At 39.8% G+C, this 18,452-nt stretch overlaps 2 protein-coding genes across 3 annotated transcripts in view; one reads left to right on the top strand and one right to left on the bottom strand.

The window, feature by feature from the left end:
- Positions 1-1,497: 1,497 nt before the first annotated feature.
- cgrrf1 (cell growth regulator with ring finger domain 1) lies at positions 1,498-13,634 on the bottom strand. Its single transcript, XM_031304587.2, has 6 exons — positions 13,400-13,634; positions 11,301-11,437; positions 9,935-10,112; positions 5,755-5,902; positions 5,417-5,524; positions 1,498-1,944 (listed from the first exon to the last, which is right to left on the bottom strand). The coding sequence occupies exons 1-6, from the start codon at positions 13,501-13,503 to the stop codon at positions 1,621-1,623; spliced, it is 999 nt and encodes a 332-aa protein (XP_031160447.1). The 5' UTR covers positions 13,504-13,634; the 3' UTR covers positions 1,498-1,620.
- Positions 13,635-13,859: 225 nt separating this feature from the next.
- ddhd1b (DDHD domain containing 1b) overlaps positions 13,860-18,452 on the top strand; it is a 44,048-nt gene continuing 39,455 nt past the window's right edge. Inside the window, exons 1-3 of one of the 2 annotated variants that reach the window (XM_035995350.1) lie at positions 13,860-15,114; positions 15,859-16,035; positions 16,613-16,741. In XM_035995350.1, the coding sequence (XP_035851243.1) occupies positions 14,271-15,114; positions 15,859-16,035; positions 16,613-16,741 (1,150 nt within the window). In that variant the 5' untranslated portion in view covers positions 13,860-14,270. The remainder of the gene's footprint in view (positions 15,115-15,858; positions 16,036-16,612; positions 16,742-18,452) is intronic. The other variant, XM_031304584.2, reaches the window with a different exon arrangement.

The raw sequence follows: 18,452 nt of genomic DNA, 5'->3' as shown, positions 1-18,452 counted from the left end.
TTCAATTTGCTTTTATCTTTTGTGGGGGAAGGTCTTGCCTAAGTAGAATTTTGTTTTGTTATTATTCTATGTAATTGTAATTGCACTTTCATAAATAAGAGATGCTGTATTTTCAGTTTTATAGCTGATTGTCTTATTTTGTTTACAAGTTACAGATGGAGTCTGGAGATGATGTGGGGTACTTATTGTTTACTGTTTACATCTTACTTTACATACTTCAGGCTGTTGCAGCTAGCTTAGGGGAGAGACTGTATGACACTAGGTGGTACAGCCTGAGACATGCACAATAAAAAAAATTGCCTTCTGCATTTTTGTTTTGCTTTTCCCTCCATTGTACCGAATCGAACCGTGATGTCTGAACTGAGGTATGAACCGAACCGTGACTTCTATGTACCGTTCCACCCCTACAACAAAGGCATGGACGGCAAGAAAGTGAAGGAGCTGCTCACAGCTGCAAAAAATGTAAATTGTGCTGAGACAGCTCCAGAAATATCTTGTAAAAGAAATTGTGATTTTTTTCTGCAGAGAGTAGAATTCTTCATTCATTGACTGACGTTCCTCTTATCATACCATAGTCTCTGGGTGAATCCTCGATTCTGATTGACTGCAAGGTGTCCATTAAAATGTGATATAGGACAACTTCTAAGTAGTTCCGGTGGAGTGTTCACTGTTCTAAATAGATGCACTCATCTTAATGAAAAAAAAAATCTTATTTACAACATATTTCCTTCAGTGCCTCATCCTCTGAACACCACAGGACTGTAAAACAGAAGCTGCAAGAATTAAGTTACACCGTCTCTCTGAACTTTGTATTACTGCGATAATCTCACATCCCATTCGCTGTTCAACTCGGTACTTCAGGCTGTGGCCGACAGTACACATGGCGGATCATTTGTTGGTGAAAATTTCCCAAATTGGTTTTGGGACAATGACCTAATGACAATAATAGCTAGCTTGTCTTGTTGTTAAACATAGTGTGAAATTATATTTACTGTTTGTCAACCATATACACGTGTTTTTGACTTTGAATCTTGCAAGAATAATGTTAGCTTTCTGGCTAATAGCTGAGCCAAAGGGTTCAATGAGCTGAGAGGACTAGAAACATCTCCCGTTGCCAAGTCATATCTAAGGTTTGTCCTATTCACAGTGAATGGAATGTTTCCATTGTATAAGAACCTTATGGGATGGTGCATGCAATGGATGATGGAATGGTTGTTCCTGATATTATAATATTATATAAGTTAAACGCTCCGGTGTTACCAGGGAGTTATTGTTTGACAAAACATTAGATTTTGAATGTTAAACACATGAAAATATAAATTAATGATCTAACAATTGTTCAAGCAATTGCCCATGGTGTGGTTTTTTTGCTGCAGTGTTACCCACTGATGTTCAAGATACTATTACTTTTTACAGTCCTGCCAGACTGTAAAGTAATCCCTGACACCAAATCTTGATCTTGAAATTATTTTACATCCAACTATAATGGATAAAAAAATCCATTATAGTTGGATGTAAAATAATTTCAAGATCAAGATTTGGTGTCAGGGATTACTTTGCAATGATGCCTGTCTTCCTGCAAATTATTTCTTAAATAACATTCACTGGTTCGGTATGAAGTCACTGTTCTGCAGCTGGTCCCTGTGTCAGGGTGAAGGACTCCTGGACGAAGGCCCTGCAGATGGGGCAGTGCTGGAAGTGTGACACACAGCTGTCACACACACAGGCGTGTCTGCAGGGCAGCAACACCTTGTTCACTGCTGCATTCTGACAGACCACACAGTCTCTGCCCTTTCCCTCTGACCAGTCATTCTCCTCCTCCTCCTCCAGCACTGGACTCTGCTCGACTCTGCTGGCCTCGTCATTGGGTTCACTGGGTTGGGTATTCTGTTCTGAGTCGAAGGGCTCAGATGCCCCCCTACTGGCAGCTGACATGAAGAGAGGCTGCGGGAGACAGGAGGCATGGTTTTCTCACAGTATATCAACATCATTTTGACAGCTGTTTACAGTGACCACTACTCAAACATAATCATGGTAATGTTATAGTGACGTCTTCTAGGTTATCTCAGGTAAGGCTTGGAGACAACAAATCTATACCAAAAAGCCCTGCATTACAAATTGGAGGTGTGGAGCATGAAATACATCAAGTAAGCCAAGTAAGTAACACAAGGAATTTGCCTTGGTTGTTGGTGCATACATAAGCATATTTAACATTAATATGAAATAAACAATAAATACAGAAACAAATATGTACATATAACTGTTTAACATTTAGAAAGAAAAAACAGGTTGCATTTGAATATTTGCATATCTATATTTCTATTGTTTATATGTGGCTGCTTATCAGACAGATAGAGTCTGATGAAAATATTTTGTCCAGTTGCATAAAGACATCTGTCAGGCTGCTGCTGCGAACATTGTCCGCCCCCGCTTCAACTCCTAGCACTGACACTGCACAGTGATTGTTTTTATTTAAAACAAAAAAAAAAAATGTAAACGAAATCTTGTGATATCGCAACTTAGACCAAACCTAGTGTGTTCATGTAGGGGCCCAACTATGTAGTAAGTAGCTTACAGAGAGAATACATTTTCAGGGTCTTTAAAGATGCTGACACACCAAGCAGATGGCAAAGAACTAATGGCAACAAAGCCCAACTCTGAAGTTGCGTCATGGCCAAAAAGTTGCACTTGAACACACTGCAAAGACTACAACTGACGTCCCTCTGCTTCACTCCACGCCGGGACCACAGCAAACACTAACAACACTAGATGACTAACAAGATTGTCCATCTCCCGGCTGAATGGATGCCCATTCAGACCAAAAAAAGCAATCCAGAGATTTGTTGCAAGGTTGTGTGGCGGTGTGGGAGTGTCACTAAAACAGCCCATTTGTGTAAAGTCTTCTGTGATCTTTAATCCCCCAATGTAGCCCAAGTAGACTTTATATTTCAGAGATACTGTCACTTTAAAAGTTAGTTAAAGTGGCCATATTATGCTCATTTTCAGGTTCATAATTGTAATTTGAGATTGTATCAGAATAGGTTTACATGGTTTAATTTTCAAAAAACACCATATTTTTGTTGTACTGCACATTGCTGCAGAACCTCTTTTCACCCTGTGTCAGGTCTCTGTTTTAGCTACAGAGTGAGACCTTGCAACTTCTGTAACATCTTTGTTGTCAGTCGCACATGCCCAGTAGCTAGTTAAGGATTACATGAGCTAGCTAGGCGTTTGTGCAACTTCGGCCTGTACAAGGCAGGATTAGCCGGGAGCCTTCTTCTAAATGAGGGCGCATTTCCAACTTTGTGTGGAATACCTGCAGAACAGGGACATGTAAGTAGTTCTATACAATTTATTTTGTAGATTAGGGTGAATTCGTTTGTGTTGTAGCAGTGTTTTGCCATTGAGAACGAGCTAGCATGCTAACGGTTACCCCCTAGGCCCCTCGTTTTGGCTAGTGACGTAGAAAGCCGTACAGATTTTGAACAGCTCACCCGGAGACTGAAGGCAGGACACATTCAGAAACCCGTATCTCACTCAAAACAGCATGGATGGTTTTTTTTTCAAAGTTTGTATGCGTGTGGAAACACCAGAAACACAAAATAACACCCCAAATCCCAGAAAAGTGTTTTTTTTTTTTCATAATATGGGCACTTTAAAGTGCTCATATTATGCTCATTTTCAGTTTCATACCAGAATAGGTTTATGTGGTTTATTTTTGAAAAAACACCATATTTTGTTCTACTGCACAGTGCTGCAGCTCCTCTTTTCACCCTGTGTGTTGAGCTCTCTGTTTTAGCTACAGAGTGAGGCATCTCACTTCTGTTCCATCTTTGTTGGGAGTCACACATGCGCAGTAGCTAGGTCAGCACAGCTAGCTAGTCAGTTGCAGAGTATTAGGGCGTGCCATGCTAGCAACTAGGCAAGCATTATAACGTGTTACAGGTGAGGCACGTTATCACGGAAGTAAAGGCTGGACTACAATAAAGCTGTTTGGAGCAGTTTGTGAACAGTGTTTTCTCTGGAAGATGGTAAGTCCCTTTGGGGTGGACTTTGGGCTTTTTCACTTTGTAAACCTATAACGTGAACAAAAAGATATATAACACAATAAAGGAAAGGGAAAAAGCTAAACAGCATAATTTGAGCACTTTAAGTCACTTGAAGGCAGCTTCATTTCACAGAGAAAGAAAACAGACGAGTGAGACTGATCGACTGTGCTTTGTTGTTTGGAAAACATTCAGCTGCTTCGTTCACTGTTGTGGCATGCAAGAAAGACAAAAGTTCTTCAGGAATTCAATGGGGTGAGAAATACAAATTATTATTTTGAGGGTGAAGTATTCCTTTAATGCTAATTTGTATATTTATCTTCTCTGGTTTCAAAGAGAGCTCACAAAGAAATTAATTATAAGCATTGTTAGTATTATTGAGCCAATTTCAAGCACTTTTTAGTTAAAAATGTTATAATAGTCTTTTTTCTGTTCTATCTCAGGCTGCATTAATGATGGATTTTAAAGGAGACATATCATAAAAAACTTACTTTTTCAGTGCTTGTGTATGAACGTTTGGGTATCTGGAATGACTACCAACCCACAAACTGTGAAATAAAACAACCCAAATTGATTTGACTTTGGCTGAATCTCACTTCCTTACTTGATAGCTCCTGCCCCAAGGAGCGAGGAGTGAGCATCGAGGACAGATCTCCGAGGAGCTACGAGCGAGGATACACGAGAGCAGCCTTCCCGAAAAAAGCTGTGCAGTTGAATGTTGCTAACTCCCCCTATACAGCTGACAATGAATGTGACGTGAGGAATGGACATGTAATCCCTCTTAAAACACATTTCCTTGTTTCCTCTCTCCTGCCACGATTTCCTCCAGTCTCTCCCATACTTCATCGGTGGGACGGACTTAGACGCGAGGAAGGGAAGCAAGTAGAGGAACCGGGGATGCAATTTAAGAACCTGGGATGCACCCACAGTTATAAAAATATGAATGATATAATAAATGTGACAAAAAGTATACCCTGGGGTCTATGGGTACCCCAGTAGGTAGGATAAGGGTTAATGATGTACTAACATTTAGAAAGCTTCCAATAAGATTGCTTCCTGAACAGCTCAGTCAGCAGATGAATTTAATAATTTTATATATATATATATATATAATATATATATATATGTGTATATTTTTTGAATTAATGCTGGAATCACATATCTACTATCATAAAATCTGGTCTAAAAATGGTCTCTGTCCGGTTGTTTGGTCAGTGTTCTATAAACACTGTTTTTGGAAGTCATAGTGTGGTTACTATTGTACTGTGGTTGCTAAATACTAACCGATTTTAGTAAAAATATGAAGAGCCTGACTGTGTAAGTTTGTGAGATAAGCAGGACCAACCTGCCTGAAACAAAATGTGACATACCTTTAACTCGTACATGTTCCCTTGTGAGGTGAGAAGGTACTGAAAGAGAACCCGTGCAGAAAGGCTGTATTTGTCATCAGGAACATGAATAACTGTCACACTAGCCACCTAAAATTAGAAAGACAGCATAATGAGTTTCTTTAAATTTGTATTATCGAATCGCTTGTCAATTAGTCTCTCCTTTCTATGCTAAGAGTTTTTTAGGGAAAACTCTTGTCTTGCTTTGGCCTGCAGTTTCCCTTTACTTTCAGATGTTGTGATAAGTCTGGTCATCTCACTCAAAAAACAACAGCAAACAATCACACTTCCCAAAATATTTTTATGTGAGATGGACTCACAATGTTGTATGCGTCTCTGGCTTCTGGCTCTGCCAGCGTCAGCACAGCCACAAGAGGGTAGCGTTCCCTTGGCAACAGCCCAAAATCTTTGATCTCATGGTCAGCAGGAATATGTGTGTGGCGTTCCACTCTATCTTCATTGCCGATACTGGAAGGGTGGGGTCAAAGAGGCTAACATCAGGAGCTATAGTAGGAAAAATGTATATCCTGCAAACACGCAGGGTAAAGCCAAATAAATATCTTAGATTTGAGTATTATCACCATAAGAAATGATGGCATTGACTGCTTTGATTGATTGCTGTTAATAGTATGAAATAAACATTCACCTCAAAACAATTCCAACATTACTAACAGAAATGTAACTTTGATGTTCTTTTACTGTTTGGTGTAATAAACACACTATGTAAAATAAACATCACATCACCTCAGAATATTTCCAGCTACAGTAAAGAAAGAGAGCATAATCAAAATCAGCCATATGGATCATCTGCAAGGCCAGTTACCATCAGGAGTACATGAGAAAATATGAAATTAACTTTTAAGGTATAAGGTTAGAAAAGGTTATGTTTAGATATCAGGTTAAATTCAATTTACCGGTATGTTTCTTATGTGCTATAAGCCTTAGGCATCAAGCACTCTACTTGTGCCATGCTTTAATAATAATTAATCACCTTTACTAAGTGCTTTTCTGTATACTCAAAGATGCTTTACAAGATTAAAACTAGAACTGCAAGCAGTTATGAACGGGGTCCAAGGCTCCCCGGCGCCAGTCCCCTCTTGCGCGAGTCGCCCCTGACGACGCTAAAAGCCCACGGAAGCGGGACCCGCAAAAGGAGAACCCAAAGCACGATGGCGGCGAGGCAAAAGTCAGGAAATTTGACCAAGTGCGAGGTACAAAGTCTGTAGTGAAATGCAATTGCAAATTTCCTCTTCATTGCGTAAAAGGCCAAAACACTCCTACCTCAATTATAGCGCCCCCTAAAGGGCGATCATCACCAAATCTGGTGGAGAGCCACAGAGTGGCATGTCGAACAATAATCTCAAGTTTTGTGATGATAGCATTTACTGCAGCAGATATATTTCCATTGCAAATTATTCCCATTTAAATGCATTGACTTATTTGCCAAAAGGCCTCTACGTTCATTATAGCGCCCCCTAACTACGGTGGCCGACAGGGGCAGACGCCCTGCAAGTTAAGAAAACACATGCAAATAGACAAAACACAAGCAAATTAAGAAAACAAACCCCGAAAAAAGAAGCGATGCAAAAAGAAAAACAACTTCATTAATTTGACAACACATGCGCAGCATTCAGCAAACGCGCTGCAAATACAACAACACAACCAAATACATAAACGTGCTGCAAATACAACAACACAACCAAATACATAAACGCGCTGCAAATATGAAACGATGCAAAAAGAAAAGCACACAAACCCAGAAAACAAATGCAACAGAAAAAAACGCAGCATCCAGATTACACAACGGAAGTTCTCCAGACCTCTAGGGGGAGAAGCTAGTGGAACAGCTGGATTTTCGACCGTTATTAACCAATATTAAATTATTATTATTATTATTATTATTATTATTATTAATAACATAATATATTATTAATATACAGTCTATGCTCCCGTCTCATGCCCTCCCGGCTGGCGCCGTCCCCGAGCTTTGGCTTTTCAAAATAAAAGCTCACGTCTGGTCCGCTATGTCTTTGTACTTTGGTGTGTTGGATGTTTGTGAACTAAACAGAACGGCAATCATACTAATGAATACAATTACTTTTTCAGCAGATGTCTTAGTTACAACACGTTGGAGTTAGTAAAGCAGTTTTGTGTTTATATGTGCGAACGAGATTTATTCAGTTTGATAAATCCCACGGTAAATTGGCTGGTTTACTAAACAGGGAGGGACTAGAAATCTTGTCTGTTTTTTGTATTTCAAGAGCGAATTGCTCCACAATATGAATACAGATTGATCACTTATTTTGTTGGTAACCGTTGTTGTATAATCACAATATTATACTTGAGGAGGCTTATACTTCAGTAATTTCGGACCTCGAAATTAAACCCTCTGATGTAATATGGCTTAAACAAACGTCAACGTTAAACGCTGATGCAGTTTTAAATGTTTTATCACCACGAGTTTACAGACGTCTCTGCTGATTGAGTATCACCTGTGACCTGAGCCGAGACACACCCACCAAACCAGAGAAAACATATCTCAAACATAGACTTCATATTTACAGTCTATGATCTCACCGTTGCACACCGTTCTGAGATTGAACGTGTCCCGGCTCTCTCTCTCTCTCTCTCTCTCTCTCTCTCCCCGTGGGGTCGAAAATCAAGCTGTTCCACTAGCTGCTCCCTCTAGAGGTCTGGAGAACTTCCGTTGTGTAATCTGGATGCAGCGTTTTTTTGTTGCATTTGTTTTCTGGGTTTGTGTGCTTTTCTTTTTGCATCGTTTCATATTTGCAGCGCGTTTATGTATTTGGTTGTGTTGTGTATCTTTGCAGCGCGTTTATGTATTTGGTTGTGTTGTGTGTATTTTTCGGGGTTTGCGTGCTTTTCTTTTTGCATCGTTTTTTATTTGCAGCGTGTTTATGTATTTGGTTGTGTTGTGTGTATTTGCAGCGCGTTTGCTGAATGCTGCACATTTGTTGTCAAATTAATGAAGTTGTTTTCTTAATTTGCTTGTGTTTTGTCTATTTGCGTGTGTCTTCTTAAGCTGCAGGGCATCTGCCCCTGTCGGCCACCGTATCTAACGGCCGATTTTCACCACATTTGGTAGGGAGGCTCCGAGTGGGATGTCGAACAACAGTACCGAGTTTTGCTCCGATACCTATTGATTTGGCCGAGATATGCTAACGTTCGTGTTTTGTGGCTAGCTACGAAAATTTGTTTGCTTGTAAATTGCGAATGGTGTAACGTAGCCAAATTATTTTGATAACTTTAGGTCAGGTCCGTATGGAGATGCTACCTACCAAGTTTCGTGCCAATAGCTCACACGGCCTAGGAGGAGATAGAAAAAGTTTGTTTTGCGCATTGCGCGATATTGCGAAAAAAACTTCTTAGCGCAAATGGGCGAGGCCTATATCGTCAGACTCAGATGGATTCAAGGAACACGTGGATATAAGGGTTTCTAATCTGCGATGTAGACTGTGGGAGTTATAGGCAAAAGCACGTTTTACGTCATTATAGCGCCACCTAGTGGTCCATGTGTGTAATTTTTGGTAGGTAAGGTCCATTAACCATTGTCCATCTACACTGTAAATTTTAAGTTTCTCACATTAGTGTAGTGGTGAATCCAAACCTGGGTCCCATAGGCCACGCCCACTTTGATGAATCAGTATCCAACTGTAGGCGTGGCCTCAGGAGTGGGCCGAGATGGTACACTCAAAATTTCATAAAAATCGGATGAGCTGTTCATGAGATATAAACTTTTTGTACTTGTAGCGCCTCCTAGTGGCCAGTTTTTGTAAAATTGGTTAGGGAGCATTAGAGGGTCATGACAAACAAGAATCTAAAGATTTGTGATGATACCATTTATTTTGGCCGAGATATGGCAACGTTTGTGTCTTCGTAGCTAGCTACACAAACTTGTTTGTGCGTAATTTATGGAATTTTCATCCGACAAAAATTCTTTTGATAACTTTTTGCAGGTCGGTCTGGAGATGCTACGTACCAAGTTTCATGCAGATCGGTCGCACAGTCTAGGAGGAGTAAGAAAAAGCAGGTTTACGATAAATCGCGATTTTTCACGCATAAAAGTCTAGGCGGAAATGGGTGTGGCCTATATCACGTGATTCAGTTGGATCCAGGGAACGCGTAGATGTAAGGTTTTCTGCTATAGCGCCACCTAGTGGTGTAAGTGGCTGAATCTTTTTGTCCGAGGTCCAAAATCGGCGGAAGAATAATAATAAGAAACCTTAGAAAAGCAATAGGGTTGTGCGAACAGCGTAACTTTGCTACCGCCCGTGAGCTTCAGGCCGTGGAATCACATAACTACTATCATAAAATCTGGTCTAAAAATGGTCTCAGTTCGGTTGTTTGGTCAGTGTTCTATAAACACTGTTTTTGGAAGTCACTGTGTGGTTACCTTGCTTAATACTAACTAGCTTAGCACATTATTACGATCAAATAACCTTGTTACATCTGAGTCTTTGTTAGTACTGTAAAGGATACTGGAAGATTTGGTAGTTGTGATAGTGGAGGTGCAGGGCCTCCAGAAAATGTTGGGGGGTGCTGAGCTTCAGGCCGTGTTGGTGGGCCTGCAGTGCTCCCTGCAGGGCACTGACCTTACAGCCCCAGAAACAGCTCAGGACACAGGGCTCCAGACAGCAAGGTCTCACTGAGACACCATCTGCAAGGGAGTGTTCCAAGAGCAGAGTGTTGGCTAATGTTTTGATGGCCTGTGCCACAAAAGATAATCACATGTATACTTTCATCTCCACAACATACATGGAACAGGAATGATATTGGGTTTCTGTACCAAGAATCTATTTACTACACAGTACTTACTGTAGCTTTACATTTACTGATTCAGGTACAGACATCCACACATGTGAGCTGTAGCTGTAGTAGCAGTATAACAGGCTTTTACCTGTAGTAAATAACTGCCATTCTCTTGTAAACCTTTTATTGTATTTGTTGGATGGAGGATGCATTTGAAATCCCCAGACACTCCCCAGTTTGTGGGAGCCTAAATGCAGTTAAAGGACAAATCGGGCGCAATATTAACCTAGGGGTTAATAACACATGTGTACCGAGTCCACAGTTCTCTGCGATATGTTTTCATGCTAATCGAATGTGACCAGTTTTATCGCAAACCGCTAATTAGCTTATAACGCTAGTCGTCGGGGCAAGGGTAAAGTAAAAAGAAATTGCTATTTTTATACCACTAACAAGGCTCAAAATAGCACCCCACTTCCACGGTAGCATAATGAGGATCCCTACATGTAAACCGAAGCATTGAGAACTTTGTAAGTGTACAGACAGTTTATTAAAAAGATTCGTATACAGGTTCGTTCACGTATACAGGCGGGCGCCATCTTGGGAAAACAGCCACGACCAGTTGAACGACAAACGCCGTGCTTGAGCTACATTATGTTACTGGTTACTGGTTGCACGGCGTTCGTCGTTCGACTGGTTGTGACTGTTTTCCCAAGATAGCGCCCGCCTGTATACGTGAACGGTACTGTCTTTATAAACTATCTTTTTAATAAACTGCCTGAGCCTTGTTAGTGGTATAGCATGCAATAATTTAAGTTCAGACATAGTAAAACTACAGTAATTTATATGGTTGATCAATTTAAAGGGACTCAGAAAGAATATTTACAGTATTTACGGTATGTAGGCTAATTACAGCTCATATTTACAGCGATAAAATAAGTTGTTTGATTCTTCGCACTTAATATGTGTGTGCTGATACTTTAAAATACTTATGGTGTGGATTAAAATAAAGGGAATCAGTGAAGCGTCAAGCTACAGCTTTATTCTGTGGAAACCTACACAGTTACTATGTTATATTACTAATGATGACTGTTCTCACCAGTGACAGATGCCGGCCCAGATCCCAACTCGAGGGTGAAAGGATTGGTCATCTGAACCATTTGCTTCTCAGGGGTTGGTAGATGGGACTCTGTTTCATCAGAGCTGCGAAGGATCACTGGGACATCAAAGCCAAACCTGCAGGACAGGAGGCAGAGTGAACAAAGTGTAAAAGAGCACTAAGTAATTATATATATATATATATATATATATATATATATATATATATATATATATATATATATTATATATTATAGTTTTAGTATAATCTTTAACAAAAAAATAAAAAGCTGAGAGGTGTACACATAAGAAAAATCTATTGAAATCTTTTTTATTGTGTATACTGGATCAACTGGCTTTACTGATCTTTTTATCAAACTTCCACTCTGTTGACTCTCTGTCCAATAATTAGTTTCAGAGCAAGATATTTCTTCAACTATTGGTTACATTATTGTGGATATTGGTGTGGATATTCAAGGATTCCCCAATTACTTCATATTTAATATTATACATATTTTATTTACTTCATATTTAATATAATACATATTTTATTAAGTTGGGATGTGTAAAAAGTAAATAAAAACAGAACACAAATCCTTTTCAACCTATATTTAATTGAATACACTACAAAGACAAGATATTTAATGTTCAAACTGATAAACTTTACCGCCTTGCATCATGGGAATTGACCAGCCAATGAACCAATTGCACCTGACTGCAGTACGCAGATCGGGGTTGGGCTAAATGTGGGCGGAGCTAAACGTTTGACTTTTGAAAAGTACTTTCCATTTCAATTTGAGAAGAGTGAAATTCCAAATTCACAATTCACAAGCCGTTGACAGGTACTCCCTCCGCCGGTGGCACAAGTGCTTTCTTGTTTGCCACAACACGTGTTATATTTTAGTTGAAATTTGAATAGGCTACATCACTTATCTGCGGTGTATAATGAATTTATTGTGTCCATGCTTTAACTTTGCCGTGAAAGAAGACAGGTTATTTTAAACTCGAAAGGCAACTCTTTTTTGTTGCAACACACACACACGCTTTTTTTTCAACTGATAACTTAACTTACATACCCAAGTTCAATCAACACATACATATCTGACAAAAAACCGACCCAATGAATAAATGCAAGTTTAACTTTCAAAAACTCATAAAGTTGAGTTCAAAATCCACAACTTGTATAAGCTCGTTCAGTTAAAAATAAGAAATAAGTGGACATAACTAAATGGGTCTGTAATGTTTTACAGTGCACGGACTGCCATGTTGGTACTGAGACGTACAATGAGTATGATGCTGATTTGTTTTATAATTGTATTCTGTGTCACATGCTCTTTGTGAGAAGTTACAAAATAAAGTTGTGAGGGGAAAAAAAGATCAGCAGGTCCTCTGTGGGCGGGGATGGTCATCTAGCAGTAGAAGGTGGGCCAAGTGTCCAGTAAATGAACTATAGTATAGGTATCCAGTAGGTAAAAAATAACTACAGTATAGGTACCCAGTAGGTAAAAAAATAACTACAGTATAGGTACCCAGAAGGTAAAACATACCTACAGTATTGGTATGTAGTAGGTAAAAAATAACTACAGTATAGACACCCACTTGGTAAAAAATAACTACAGTATTGTTCTTTGTAAGATCCCAAATGTTACCCCATTATAACTTCATTGTTCCGCAGTATCTACAAGTAGCCCATTGGCAGCCTACGTACTACTGGTACTCCGTAATTCCAGAGTAATTACACAACAGTTTGAAACAGTGTCCGTGTATCTCATACCTTACTTTCATAACTGTGAATAAATTTGGCCAACATATGTTTGTGAACATCAGCGATGGGAAGAATCTAACGTTACAGACACTAACGTTATAGCAGTGACAACTGTGAGTTAGGTGCTTCAGATGCTATTGCATTGTGTATGTCTGTTTTACTTTCGGTGTGATAATGTAACGTTAGTCCACGTGCCATGTCGTTAAGATAAACGATAAAGAAAACCGACTGCTATCAATCGACCGAATTCGAGGGAGACGTTTGGGGGGTAACGTTAACGTTAATGTGTGAAAATATGTGTTGTTGCCAGATCAGTGGCTAAGCTAGTCACTTACCAGCCCATCACCATGGCGGCGGTAACAACGAAACACAAAGAAACCACACTTATGTAAAACAATGGGGAGTACTCATACAAGGTCACCAGGAAAACCGCTGCCATTTCATATGATTTCTAAGACACGTTATTGAAAAATCCACTGGTAAACACTTTCCATGACGGCCATGACAGGAACTCCTTAGATAGAACTACGGTGGCCTAGAAGGTATATAAAGTATTCAACAAGCACATAATATATCTAATGTACATCAACGACTTATTCCAATTCTTTTACGTTTTTATTTTTATTTTATCTAATTTGTTTTACCGTAAATCAAGTCGATAGTCAATGTCTATGGTTTGAACTAACGGTAATAACCTAAATCTGACTCATTTAGGCCACAGCATTTAGCCACAGCTGGATAGCTTGAGAGCTAGCTAGCTAGCTATGTTTGGAAACTACGTTAGCGTTATAGTATAAAAATAGTAAAACTGTTTGTACTATTGTAACGTTACTTGTATACGGTTGTATTTTAATTCAACATATATTCGCCTATAGACTTTGCATTGTATTATTAGAATTTTAAAAGCCGCTTATTCTTGCCTGCGGATATCGATTTTATTTTGAATGTTTGAACAGGAAGTTTAGTTTGTCTTCATTGACTTGACATGATGGAGCAACTGAGATTACCACCCTAGCTAGTAGGCTACCGTTCATTGATTATTCCAGCAGTTATCCCCAAAAACGGGAATGTGAACGGGGAGTGTGTAGCGTTGCAGGCAGGAAATCAGGAGGTTATGTTTCGTTTAAATACTAAATATTTTTAAAGCTGTAACGTTAGTTATAATGTTAAGAAATATTGTCGGGATCAGAACAGTTCGGCACACAGATGTTACAAGATGGGGAGACGAGCCCGTTAATCTGGTATAACGTTAATGTTAATAGTCTGACGGTAGGGACATTGTGCATTTTTTTTATTTTCCATTTAACGTTATTGAGTCTAATAATCTGCGGCCAAACCATGAGCAATATGAGGGATAAAACGAGTAACGTTATCCGCCGACAGAGCTCGGAGAATAACTCTGTCAGCAGTAATGAATGGGATATGGCAAATGATGTGTTTTTGTCCGGCTACGACGAGAATCCGATGGGAGATAACGGTAGTGTTGCTGCGGGGGACAGGGACCCAGAGCAGCCCGGCTCTGACATACACCTGCCGCTGTTATCCCATGATGTCATGATGCTGGGCCTGGCTGGGGAAGAATATTCGACCTCGTATCTGGACATCGATCCAAACTACACCGAAAGTGACGGAAATTCCACAACCAAGAAGCGCATACGGTCAAATAGCTCCAGGCACCGCGGTGAGATCGTCACTGAGCTGGGACCAGAGGAGGTGCGGTGGTTTTACAAAGAGGACAAGCGGACGTGGAAACCATTCGTTGGACATGACTCTTTAAAAATCGAGATCGCCTATCAGAGATTCAGTAAACAGAACCCTGACAAGGTCAAACGCCCCGTCAATCCTGTCGAGGCCGAGGAGAAGGAGGTCCAGCCGGAGAGCGGAGCCGATGACAGTGCGGAGTCGGCGGTGCAGCGTAGCGGAGGTCAGCGGCACTCGTTAGAAGAGATGAGGGATCCGGACGACATCAGCGTGGAGGCAGTGTGTGTCAGAGGGGGACTCTATGAAGTCGATATCAGGGAGAAGGAATGCTACCCCGTTTACTGGAACCGTGAGCATGTTAAGGATTTATGTGATTTATGTCCATAATGATAAAGCTGTTACAATATACTGCTACCATTTAATTACTACTATTACTAGCAGCTCCACCAGCCTAAAGCTACTTAAAAGTTACAGCTACAGTATGTAACTTACTTCGCCTTTGGCGAATAAGAAGTAAGACGTTCCGTTATTACTACCTCTGCTTCTTCCAACACCACTTTGTACCACAAGTATCGTTATTACCAACTATTTTAATCAGCCATACTACTACTACTACTGTACTGGATATATATATATATATATATATATATATATATATATATATATATATATATATATATATATATATATATATATATATATATATTGCAGTTGGCACTAATCAAGCAAGGCTACTATTAACATAGAATGATCATTATTAGTAATAGCTTTTACTATAGAAAATACTGCAAGTACCACTTTTTCAACCACTATTTTTGCCATGACTGCAACCTCTACTCGTTAGAGCTAAAATTACAGTTAATTAATCAGTTGCTTAATTATTTGTCACTTATTAGATAGAATAAAAGCACCATTTTGATGTTGGTTTCAATTTGAAAATGTAACTTTGGGCCATGTTAACTTGTGTTAGCTTAATAATATTTGTTGTCATTATACCATAGTTTTATATATATATATTATAGTTGATCGACAAACCGTTTAGGTCCTAACAACCTTTCAAATAGTGTGTTAAACATCATGTGGTGTCCCTCAGAGCAAGACCGTATTCCTGTGATGAGGGGTCAGTGGTTCATTGATGGAACGTGGCTTCCCCTGGAGGAGGACGAGAGTGACCTCATCGAGATGGAGAACCTTGCCCGCTTCAGGGGACAACGGATGAGGGACACCTACGAAATGGAGGTGGTGACCACCACAGTGGACAGCAAGGATGGTAAGGAATGTTATACAGAGTGTGGAATAAAGTAGACCTTGAAAGATATCTCCATGACAGACAAAGAAGATAGGTGTGTGTGGAGATGAATGTGTTGAGTGCAAGTGTATGGCTTCAGGTGTTTTGAAAGGGGTAACCGTGTGTGTGTGTGTGTGTGTGTGTGTGTGTCTGTCTGTCTGTCTGTCTGTCTGTGTGTGTGTGTGTGTGTGTGTCTGTCTGTCTGTCTGTCTGTCTGTCTGTCTGTCTGTCTGTGTGTGTGTGTGTGTGTGTGTGTGTGTGTGTGTGTGTGTGTGTGTGTGTGTGTGCTGTTGGTCGGGGTACCTCTGCCATTAGAACAAGGCCAAAACAAATCAGGTGAGGTTATTTTAGCTGACTCCAGCTGAACCAATAGGAAGCTCACCTGAGATAAGAGGAGGCACTGAGTGTGTGTACATGATGACTTTTGTGAATGTAGACTTCAATGCAATGGAGTTTTACACACCTACACACACATTCTACACACCCTCACTGGGAATGGTAAATTAATTATGCTTGATGAAGTGTGTTACTTGCTGCTAATCACACAAATATCTCCCAGCCATCCACAGTCTGAAGCTGAGCAGGAGTCATGTGGACTGGCACAGTGTGGACGAGGTGTACCTGTACAGCGACGCCACCACCTCCAAGATCGCACGTACTGTCACTCAGAAACTGGGCTTCTCTAAAGGTATATGTAAAAATTATGGCTGTCACTCGATTAAAACATTTAATTGGGATTAATCGCATGATTGTCCATAGTTAACTTGCGATTAATCGCAAATTAATAAATCACAATTTTTATCTGTTCTACATGTACTTTAAAAGGGATATTTAGTTAACTTTGTTTTTTATGTTCTTATCAACATGGGAGTGGACAAAACGCTTTATAATATATACATATATATGTTTACTATCATTGCAACAATCCAAAACAATAACAAAGGCTGTCTAGAATATTCTCCAGAATAACCTTAAAGGTACTGTATGTTAAAAAATATGGTGAAAGCATAATAGGGCTAACTCAATCCCATGAAGCAACAACTGATGGGCATATTGACCTGAATGCATCGCCGTAAATCGCGGAGGGGTCAGGACTAGGATTGGGCATCGAGAACCAATTCCTACTTGGAATCGTTTAAAAAATTACGATTCCAGTAGAATCGTTTCTTTATTGGAATCGTTTAGAGGATTTGGAAATCCGATCATCGCTTCCCAATTTAATATGCGCAAGTTTTGGTTTCTGAAGCTGCCAGGCGCTTGTTATGTTGCAGCCTTCGAGCATAGTAAGCAGCGCTCTAGTGTGGCTTTATTTTACATTGAAAAAGCCCTGTAAAACTGCAAAACACCATTGAATCAAAATAAAACTTTCCTCTTAAGGAAATGTGACCCGTTTCAACTCCATCCCTCAAAGAATCGTAATCGAGAATCGATAAGAACCGGAATTGAAAGGAAGAATCGGAATTGGAATCAGAAATGTTAAAATCCAAACGATGCCCAACCCTAGTCAGGACCTACCCCATCTGAGGGTTGTCCAACCCTAAAAAATAATTTAAAAAACATGCTGTGTATTGTAAATAATGTAATAATACATAATTCAAATAATTGTGTAAGTAGTAAAACAATCTTCTAAAACATCTTGAGTCCTCCCTTCCTTGCCTCACAGTGGTTTGGTCCACTGCCTGCTACACAGAAGTACGTTGGGTGGGAGCAGCACTGTTAAGAGAGACGGCACTGGGTGGGAGTTGTGGAACTCCAGTAAGTAGATAAGGCTATTTCATTCACTTTAAACATTGGATGAAGTGATTTTTTTCTCTAATACAGATGGTGTTGTGTCATTAATAAATTAGTTATGACAAAAGATTTTTCCATGAATCCTCTATGTTAGCTATTATAACATTACCTAGCTTGTTTAGTAGCTTGGTAGCTTGTTTAGTAGCTTGTTGGATAGTTAGTTAGCTTGCTTATTCCACCCAACATGCTGTCACTGGTTACAAAAAATGAGCCGGCTGACTAGTTGTCTAGCTTGCTCTAGTTCTCAGTTCAGCATCATCTGTATCAGAGAAAAGAATCACTTCATACGATGTTTAAAGTGAAAAAAAGCCTACTTACTGGAGTTCCACAACTACACATCCTCTACAACTGTCCAATTTTGGCTGTATTATTTCTGTCCCCTGTCGTTGATAAACCAACGTAAAAGAACTGTCTTGTTCTCTCAAGAAATCACAGAGTAGCCAGTGTAATGAATCAGATCGTTTATCACGTGCAGCACGGGGAGAAGACGAAAGTGTTCTGAAATCGGTGGAAGAAGTGATGCTGGCTGCTTAAAGCTACTTAAACTCCAAACTCATCTTACACCTCACGCCTGGAAGCAAAAAAAAACAGACCAAGATGCAAGAAAA

The sequence above is a fragment of the Sander lucioperca genome, chromosome 19 (assembly GCF_008315115.2).
Source record: "Sander lucioperca isolate FBNREF2018 chromosome 19, SLUC_FBN_1.2, whole genome shotgun sequence".
In the NCBI taxonomy this organism is placed as follows: domain Eukaryota; kingdom Metazoa; phylum Chordata; class Actinopteri; order Perciformes; family Percidae; genus Sander; species Sander lucioperca.
The sequence above is the reverse complement of the archived record's forward strand: the minus strand, read 5'-3'. Positions and strand labels throughout refer to the sequence as shown.